The 9,195-nt window shown below is 44.7% G+C and overlaps 2 protein-coding genes across 5 annotated transcripts; both read left to right on the top strand.

The window, feature by feature from the left end:
* Positions 1-774: 774 nt before the first annotated feature.
* Positions 775-5,776, top strand: LOC144990380 (uncharacterized). 2 transcript variants are annotated; one of them, XM_078943585.1, is made up of 8 exons: positions 775-2,138; positions 3,277-3,591; positions 3,713-4,082; positions 4,205-4,289; positions 4,361-4,728; positions 4,812-5,174; positions 5,377-5,567; positions 5,637-5,776. In XM_078943585.1, the coding sequence occupies exons 1-8, from the start codon at positions 2,050-2,052 to the stop codon at positions 5,734-5,736; spliced, it is 1,881 nt and encodes a 626-aa protein (XP_078799711.1). In that variant the 5' UTR covers positions 775-2,049; the 3' UTR covers positions 5,737-5,776. The 2 variants fall into 2 exon arrangements, with proteins under 2 accessions (XP_078799711.1, XP_078799712.1); XM_078943586.1 differs by lacking the exon at positions 775-2,138 and adding an exon at positions 2,149-2,364.
* Positions 5,777-6,030: 254 nt separating this feature from the next.
* Positions 6,031-8,906, top strand: LOC144990382 (uncharacterized). 3 transcript variants are annotated; one of them, XM_078943590.1, is made up of 4 exons: positions 6,031-6,706; positions 6,978-7,166; positions 7,265-7,592; positions 7,695-8,906. In XM_078943590.1, the coding sequence occupies exons 1-4, from the start codon at positions 6,031-6,033 to the stop codon at positions 7,774-7,776; spliced, it is 1,275 nt and encodes a 424-aa protein (XP_078799716.1). In that variant the 3' UTR covers positions 7,777-8,906. The 3 variants fall into 3 exon arrangements, with proteins under 3 accessions (XP_078799716.1, XP_078799717.1, XP_078799718.1); XM_078943591.1 differs by lacking the exon at positions 7,695-8,906 and having other exon boundaries at positions 7,410-7,544; XM_078943592.1 differs by lacking the exon at positions 7,695-8,906 and having other exon boundaries at positions 7,239-7,376.
* Positions 8,907-9,195: the final 289 nt, after the last annotated feature.

Below are 9,195 nucleotides of genomic sequence, written 5' to 3'. Positions count from 1 at the left end.
TATTAAAATGTGTAAATTGTGTTTTATTTGATTTTATGCTGTTTAGTACTGTTATATTACAATGTTATATGAAGTTGTGCATAACGCTAATAACGCGAGAGTTCCTGAGAACTCGCGTGATTTGATGTTGGGCTGAGGAGTTTATTCTCACATCATAATAGACTTTGAACCAAGATCCATGCAAAAGGGCAGCTTGGAAAAGGAGTCAACCAGCTGTGAAAAGTTGAATACAGACTGGTTATTTATCAAAGACCTCCGAAGTGACAGGCAGCCACGAGGTAGTTAACTTGTTAAGTATTTTTTGGTGAAACTGTAAATGTCAAGTCTAACGGTATATATACAACTCTGTTATGTAGTTTTCACGGCGTTACATGGAGTTAAGAACTTAAAATGCGCCTGTTCTCGAGAATACCGTGTTCAGCATTGTCATTGAGGAGGAACAGTGAAGAAAATTCTACATATTGACTTACTATTGATTTATTAATATTACTATTATTATTATTGACTTATTCTTGGGTTTTTCTAAATAATTTAAATTGCATGTCAAAGAGGTCTAAAACTTCTAAATGTTTACAAATTAATTTTAAAAATTCTTTCTAATAATTTTTTTATTTGTAAGAAGTCCAGCAACAATGCATTTTCATTCAAGTTTGAGCTTTTAAGGCTGACCTTTTTCTCTTCTTTAACAACAACAAATGATGTATCTATATATACATTATATACATAAAATATAATATATTTATATATATGTATAAATATATTCAAATCTAAAAATAAATACAGTTTATAAAAGCTACATAGACACCACTAAAATCAATGGAAATCAATGTCATGTGGGCGTCGTCGACCTCACTAAGATGGCGTCGCGCTCCGCCACCGTCGGCCAGGTTTCTAAAGCGGGCGTGTCTCCTCTAGTGATATAACTAATTGCATGAACTATTTAGTTTTTACTTGGAATGGATACCAAACAGAAACTCTGAGCCATGTTGCTGCCAGTAAGATATGAAAACGTGGATTTCTGTGCTGTTTAGCGGCTCAGATAAATAAGATAGACAATGACGCACGGCAGCAGCTAAAAGGCTAATGCGCTTAGCATCTGCTAACATGCTAGCAAAGCGGGCTAAAGTTCTGCAGAACCTCAAAGCAATGGATTCTAGTTTAGGGACCTGATGGATCAGAGGGATGTGTACAATGCTCTGAAAAAGGCTGAGTGTGGTGATCAGCTTTACTAGTTTACTTCCGTGTGTGAGAAGCATGGCTGCAAAGGTGCAACAAAGCAGATATGTAAACAAAGACACTTTTTTGTCACATTAAAGCAGGGGTCGGCAACCCAAAATGTTGAAAGAGCCAAATTGGACGAAAAAAACAAAAAACAAATATGCCTGGAGCCGCAAAATATTAAAAGCCCTATTTAAGCCTTATAATGTAGGCAACACGTGCAATATGTGTCTATATTAGATATTTTAGCCTACTATCAAAATGACTAAGTTGCTTGAAACACATAATGAGCATTATTAACGATTAAATGTTTATTTGTCCTGCAGTACATTCTGCGGAGAACAACGCGTCACGTGACTGCTCTGTTGTGCAAGTTTAACTTCATTACAATATTAATGAATTATGTTTCATTGCTTTGATCAAATTATAGAAATTTAATAAAGAAATCTGATCTTTGATCTCATTTTTATTTTGACGATTCGAACACAAAACAATAAAATGGAAAGTGCATGACGACGCTTCAAGCATTTGCGGCGCCTGGAGACTTTCATTCAGCTCGTTTAGATGGCTTTTCACAGTCACATCCACCAAAAAGTGCAGCTTTTCCAGCCACTCAGCATCTTCCAAGTGCAGGTAGTTCAGGTCTTTGCTTTTCAGGAATGTTTTCACGTGTTCTAAACAGACGACAAAGTGATGGAAAGCGTCCATCAGAGGATGGGGCCAGAGTAGTGCAACAGTCCACGTTCAACATAGACGATCTCCGCTCCCATTGGTCGAGTCTGCGTCCAACATGGACAATTCTGGACGCTCATTGTTCCAGACTTGACGCCCATGGATGTGAACGAGCAATCAGAGGCTCGTTGTGCCCAACCTAGACAAGCAATCAGATCGCGAGCATTGACACGCTGCACGCGGACCAGGTGAGCCACTTTCCCAGCAATACCTGCTTCATCAAAAATGGCCTATGATTTAGTTAGGACAAGTTTTTTTCTTTATTCAAGCATTTACTATTCCTAATTACGTGTTTTCATTGTCGTCTGAGCTGCTATTCGCACGCACAGTTTACATTGTTTTGCAAAAAAGGAATGATCGCTTCCACCTAGCAGTCCCTGTACTACTAGCATGCTTTTTCCGACATTTTGAAAGGTGCTTTGTTTTATTCTTCTTCAAATTAAACGTTTTGATCGTTCAAATCGCTCCGATCGCTGAGATTTGACGGTTTTCCTGGTCTGCCAACAGGTCCTCCTAGCTAGCTAGCTAGCGAACTTTTCAAATTAGCGTTGGTTGTAATAGCATGCCTTTTACGGACGATTTTGCGAATAGCACTTTGTTTTTCCTCTTCAGATTAAATGTTTTAACTGTTCAAACCGCTCCGATCGCTGAGATTTTACCTTTATTCTGGTCTGTAAACAGGTCCTAGCTAGCTAGCTAGCTAGCGATTTTTTCGAATTAGCATTCGTTTTTAAAATAGTAGCATACATTTTAGGGAGTAAATAAACACAAACATCTTTTTTTCCTGATTAAACAACGTCATTGTGGGTTTTAGCTTTTTAAGTGAACAAGTCTCTCTGCAACGTTGGATTTTTCTAAGTCAATTTTTAAAACCATGTTGAGTGATGCATGTGCACATGCGTGTGCATGTGCACATGCATCATTGTATGTGCACGTCATTGTATGTGCATGTACGTACATGCACGCACATGCACATACAATGACGTGCAGATGTACGTACATGCATGCACATGCACATACAATGATGTGCAGATGTACGTACATGCATGCACATGCACATACAATGATGTGCAGATGTACGTACATGCATGCACATGCACATACAATGATGTGCAGATGTACGTACATGCATGCACATGCACATACAATGATGCGTGTACGTCATTGTATATTCATGTGCATGCTTTTAAAGGCCTAGATGAGGATTTAAAAAAGAATATTAACATCGAATATACAATATAGATTTTGCCAAGATATTTGAATTAAACACACTTTGAAGTCTTGCCAGCACTCTGTGTAACCACCTATTACTCTTCTATGACACAGACTATCACAAGCAAAGATGGCAACTTTCATCCGGGTCACAAACCCAAACGCCCCAGCGCATCGCCAGCAGGCCATTATTGTGGCTTCAAAAGAGGCCCGCTTGTATCGGGAGAACAAAAAAGTCTTCCCTCAACCTCCACCAGAGCTGCTCCATCAGTTCACCGCCCTAGGCCATGCAGAAAAACTGCTGCGGGCTGAAGGGATCTCTTCACCATCCCATCAGCAGTGTCTGGGAAGGCTGGTGTTGCCTTTTGGGCAGTACAAGAACGCCCCTTTCCACTGGCTTGTGGCCAATGATGTTGGATACCTGAAATTGTAAGTATTTAACATAAAAACGACCTTTTATGTACTACACAACCTAACGCATGCAATGCTAAATATGAATGACACAAATATGTCTGCATTAAACTAAACTGATCAAAATATCCACCTGCAGCCTAGTTGACAAACACAGAGCGGAGGTGTTTAACCCGGCTCGAAAAGGTGAAATTGGGAACCAGTGGATCAAAGACTGCCTGATGGAATACACAGAGAGCGTCCCTCAAGTCTCCATTCTCCTCGAGGCCAACATAGACCGGTGCATCTATGGCCAGAAAGGGTTTGAAGACCATACCTTTCAGGAGATGTGGGAACTCCACCGGCAGTATGCAGCACAAAAGGACAGGCCAGAGACATTTAGCATGAAGGAGAGGGAGATGATTCAAAAAGCAAACAGCTCGGTGAGGAGATGGTTGTACACGCCTCTGACCCACATCACCAGCGTGCAGATGAAGAGGTTCCGAAAATACATATCAGAAAAGGAACAAGTAAGTGTTGTGGCCATAAACACCCCAAAAGCAAAGAGCGTGTTTGATTTGCACATTGATAATGTTTCATGACTGAACTTTACAGAATTTAATGAATTAAAACGTTTTCTTTCCTACTGCAGCAACAGCTGAAAATGGGCAATCCATCTTCAATGTCTGCTGCTGCTGATGATGCTGAGCTGATGGCTGCATGTCAGGCTGTGGAAGGTAAGAGACTAACAGAGTTAATTAAAAATACGTACATGTCTTTCTTAATCCCAAAATTTTTACTTTCTTAGATTTAGTGACGTCTCAGGAGTCCGCTAGTGCAAGCCAAGGCAGTAGTCGGCTTACTGAGATTGTTTCTAAAGAATCCCAGCCTACAAAAAAGAAGTCAGCCAGCCGGGTCAAGTCATCCTCATTTTCCCCTCGGAAAGAGATGACTGCCTCAACCGCATCTTCCTCCCAGCCTCAGATATCCTCATCTGCCCCCCTTCATCCAGAGAGGACCTCCCCATCTGCATCCTCCCAGCCTAAAATCAGTAAGAGGCCCGTTCTGTCTGGAACCATTGCACAGCACTCTGCATCTGTTCTTCAGACCAGTGCGTTGGCCTCCACATCCCAGAGTCGCGTCACTCCTGTGGAACTGCCTCAGAGTGACTCACCTGTAAGTTAGTAAATATGACTACTTTAAATCTCTTACATTTAATTAAAACTCATCACATGTTCTGTATATAATATACAATGCAGGTGGAATTAGAGGGTTGGGTGCGTCTGTGGGAAGACCCCAATGGCATCCCGCCTGCTGACGTCAACTGGCTGAAGGAGGACACAGAGAGAGGACTGTTCACAGCCGTTCAAACATATAAAAATGTGTCTGGCCATCTCAAGAGGAGGCGGGTGATGAAATCAGACCGGATGTGGTTTTACCCTCCGGAGCCTCCTGGTTTCATCAGCGCTGGTCTACCGGCTCCACACCTCTTTTTCCGGAGCCGCGTCTTTGTCTGGCGTCCTGTGGGAGTTTGGAGGTACTCTCTCAAGTGTCCTCGGGGTGACACCTGTGCAGGTGCAGGGCGAGATGTGCACCTCTACAAGTCTGGCTACCATCATCGGGTACGACTTACCTTTTTTTTCTTCTTTTTTTGTAAATTTCTTTTTTAAGCAGAAGTGTTCAGGACAGAAGATCCAATACTAATGTATTTTAAAGGCTTTCCATACAGCTTTAATTTTGTTCTGTTTAGTAGTTAAATATAGCCTCAGAGATGAGCACATCACACGTTGCTCAGCTTTGCTTCACTGTTTCTGATATCTGCAGGTACGGCACATATGTGACGTGTCCAGCTGGTACACAATGGTGACTGAGGTTTTGTGTTGTGGACCATGCACAAAGGCAGCCAGAAACAAGGAGGGGGGCACAGTGGGGCGCTGGCTTGCATGGGATCGTGTCATTCTGTCTCAGCTCAGTGAGGCCCATCAAGCCATGTTCCCTGCAGTTCTCACCTGCAAGTGAGTGTTAGCAGCAGCATGTGAAAGAATTTTAAATGAATCATCTGATGACTCGCTCTCTTCTCCAAGGCACGGCGTGGACAAGAATGTTGTTCGCCTACTGCGGGACAGAACAGTGGGCAACACTATGGTGAAAGGTGTGGCGGCAGGTCCAGGAAAACCACCATGAAGAATATCTTCATCGTAAGGACCTGTACACCACCCTTCTGATGAGCACCGTGGAGCCGGGTGGCATTGTTTCCGCTTTGGGGCACACCTTCCCCCCTCCCTCCAGAGAGTTACCCTCCGCGCGACTGCTGCGGCACGCCTTTCTGCTGGCAGAGGCCGACAATGTGCAGGACTACAGGAACCAGATCCTCTCCACCTTTGGCACTGTGCTGAAAATGGATTCCACCAAAAAAGTTTTTTAAAGTTTCACTGTATTACCATTTCAGACATATTGCAGTCATTTTCACAACTTGAGATGAAATGCACCTCATATTGCTGGGGTTTGATGACAAATGATGGTATCTTTCAGGTGGTTAAGAAGCTGTCTAGAGAGGCTCATGGGTCAGCCGAGTGGTTCACCAGTGTTGGGAACGAACACTCCCAAATTGTGACCTTCGTGCTGACCTGCGAGGAATCCACAGACAAGCTTCGGCCCATGTGTCAAGGACTGATGGAGAGGTTTGAGCAGGCCAATCAACTGGCTCCGAAGATCCTGTACATTGATCGGGGGTGCTGCCGCGCTCAAGGCCATACAGCGGTGGAGACTTTGTTTCAGCCTTGGGTTGACCGTGGGATGGTGGTTCGTCTGGACATCTTCCATTGGATCCACCGGTTCGAGGCAGCCATCCGGACCGACAGCCACTCCAAATGCGCTGCATTCAAGTCTGCACTGGCTGGGGCAGTGCTGGCTTACAATAAAGGCGACCTGGATCTGCTGATAAAGGCTGTCAGGGCTAAGGGTGAAGCCTTGAAGTCTTTGTCGGATGACTGCGTCATCCAGCAGCACATCTTCAGGGAGCAGCTGAAGCACCACGTGCGGAGGGTGACTCTGGGACCGCAGGAAACATTCCAGCTCATCCAGGGGGCGATCGAGGAGCTGAAAGGTCCAGCTGGTCTGGATGAAAGCGGAGTGAGCCTCTTCAAGACACCAGGTAAACGCAAAGCTTTCTTAGTGAACTATTCAATTACTATATAACTAAATGTTGAATGTTTGTCAGCAGTTAAAAGATTCTCTGAGAACCAAACAACTAAACACACTGAGGATCATTAACTCAAAGGAAAGGCAGCTATTTGGACTGACAACCTGAAAACAGAGCTTAAATTAAAACAAACTAAAACAAAAAGTTCACAATCATCCCTGTTTGTGTCAAAAATGTGTTGACTGAACTGCCTTATTTCTGAATTCCTTTTAATTATTTATAGAAGCCATCGATGAGGTGTGGGCGTGCCAGCAGCGGCATCTGGGCTGCATTCAGGATCCACCGGACATGTGCATGTACAGGGTGGCTCGTGTTACCAACATCAACGGTGTGGATGTGCCTTTTTATAAATGCCTTCGAGGAAGCAACAGCTTGGAGGGTTTCCACAAAGTGCTGCCACACATGATTCCAGGTAGAACACTCTGGCGTGCACAGAAGCAGCACATGAAAGGTTATTAAAAATGAGGTTTCTGAAAAATCGCAGACGTACTCTGCTCCGCTGATTGACAGGCTCAACAGACGCTGTCAGCAGCTGTTTGGAGAGACTGTGGAAGAAAACTTCCAAACTCCCGCTGATGTGGCCTCAAATGAGCTCCTGGGTTTGGAGTACCTCTTCAGCCAGAGCACAGGGGAATCTGGACCTTTTTCCCTGCAGGACATCATGTCAGATGGACCTGGTCCAGAAGAGGAGGTGGTTCCACCTGAGTAGCTGGATCCAGAAGTGGAAGATGAGGCCTACCACAGCGACAGCGAGGAGCAGAGTGATGTTCTCCACGCCACCCCAGCCCACATCAGCATCACCAGCCACGACACCTCCACTCCTCACCCTCCAGCCTTTGTGAGTAGCCTCTTTTTAAATATTTCAAACGGCACAGACAGTCTCCTGCGTGCAAGTCTTTTTATTCTCTGAAACCTTTTTAACATTTGTTCTTTAAAACAGGAGGATGTCTGCAGTCCGAATCCTCTTCCTGGATTCCAGAGGCTGGAGAGATTCTGCTCTCTGCTCGTGGAGATTGGCGTGAGGGAGAACAAGCTGTCCCTCACCACAGAGCAGAGGAGCCAGGTTGTGGAAGCCTGGAACGCCGTGGAGGAACATGATAAGCAGCCGCAGAAGTTTCACCAGCTGTACAGGACACACTGGGGCAACACCTTGTACTGCAGGACCAAGAGGGATGATCTTGTTGAAGCTGCCGTTATCCAGAAGGTCAAAATGGCTAAACGGTACGCTCCAGCTCAGCAAGACATCCCTGCCCAAAACAACAGGCTGATGTACACGCTGGTGAAACTGTTGTGGCTGCGGACACCTCACGGCTCTCAAAGCAGCCCGGAGAAGACCAACATTCTTAAAGCGTATGAACGCATCCAGCATTGTCTTCTGGTGGAGGACCCAATCCTGTCCAGGGCGGGGATCCCTCTACCAAAGATAAACAGCAAGACGGTGAGAGACTTTATACGCTTTCAGGAGAGGCTGCTGAACCTCCGTGCCACCAAGCAGCCGTCCACCATCACAAAGACCACCTCCATCTCCTCCTCGGAGCTACCTCCAGCACCACATCAGCCAGCTGTGCTGCCCCCACAAGACTACCCTGTGCTTACATATGTACCAATACCAAGCACTGCTGGAACAAAAAAGCTGAAAAAGAGAACAGACATCCCTCTGCCCTCTTCCACCTCCTTCCCAAAACCACCAAGCAGAACTCTGATTAAACCTGTCATCCGTAGCCAAACGCAGCCTGCAGCTGCTTCCTCAACCATCCAGGGCGTCTATTTCATTCCCATATGACCTGCCCCTGACAACACCAGCACCGCTTCCAGCATCAGCACCGCCTCCATGCAAAGCACACACACCAGCATCAGCACACCCTCCTGGGCAAAAGCTACCATCTATAAAAGGAAGCTCCAAGGACAAAGCTCAGGAGGGGACAGTAAAGTGTCAAGAGTGCACAATCTCCCCGTTTGTTGTCTGTGGCCAAGCTCTCCAGGGACACAAAAAATACAAAAAGAAAACTTTTTGCCCAGTGACCAAGATGTCAACTTCAGAGGGTCTTCAAAACAGAGTTTTTGAGAGCTTTGAACATTTTAGCTCTGTTGTCGATGACATGTGTTGACAGATATGTTTGTGTTACAATAAAAAAGAATTTGTGTTTTTACAGATTTGCATCATTCATTTTCTTCAGACATCAGGTCACAGGGGCAGCAGTCTGAGCAAAGATGGTCAGATTTTCCTCTTCAAAGGCCACTTCCTCAGGGGGAATCCCAAGGCATTTCCAGACAGTCGCTGCAGTGTTTTCTGAGCCTTCCCTCATCACACGCAATCTTGATCTGTTCTTTGATTTGTAAGCACTTAACAGATCATAGCATTAAAAAAGGAGACAGCAAATACAAAAAAGTAAATAAGACACAACAAAAACTTAGATTTACCTGAATGTTTATTCAAAATA

The sequence above is a fragment of the Oryzias latipes genome (genome assembly GCF_053564925.1).
Source record: "Oryzias latipes strain Hd-rR chromosome 1 unlocalized genomic scaffold, Olatipes_Hd-rR_3.1 chr1_Y".
Lineage (NCBI taxonomy): Eukaryota > Metazoa > Chordata > Actinopteri > Beloniformes > Adrianichthyidae > Oryzias > Oryzias latipes.
This window is presented reverse-complemented; position numbering and strand designations above follow the sequence as displayed.

What these genes read in the sequence shown, in the direction of transcription:
- LOC144990380 (XM_078943585.1), top strand. Translation starts at nt 2,050, where the DNA reads ATGGATGTGAACGAGCAATCAGAGGCTCGTTGTGCCCAACCTAGACAA. An exon ending in ACACGCTGCACGCGGACCAG is followed by an intron (nt 2,139 to 3,276) that starts GTGAGCCACTTT and finishes TCTATGACACAG; the next exon opens with ACTATCACAAGCAAAGATGG. An exon ending in AGTCTGGCTACCATCATCGG is followed by an intron (nt 5,175 to 5,376) that starts GTACGACTTACC and finishes TGATATCTGCAG; the next exon opens with GTACGGCACATATGTGACGT.
- LOC144990382 (XM_078943590.1), top strand. Translation starts at nt 6,031, where the DNA reads ATGAAATGCACCTCATATTGCTGGGGTTTGATGACAAATGATGGTATC. An exon ending in GCTGCCACACATGATTCCAG is followed by an intron (nt 7,167 to 7,264) that starts GTAGAACACTCT and finishes GCTGATTGACAG; the next exon opens with GCTCAACAGACGCTGTCAGC. An exon ending in CTCCTCACCCTCCAGCCTTT is followed by an intron (nt 7,593 to 7,694) that starts GTGAGTAGCCTC and finishes TCTTTAAAACAG; the next exon opens with GAGGATGTCTGCAGTCCGAA.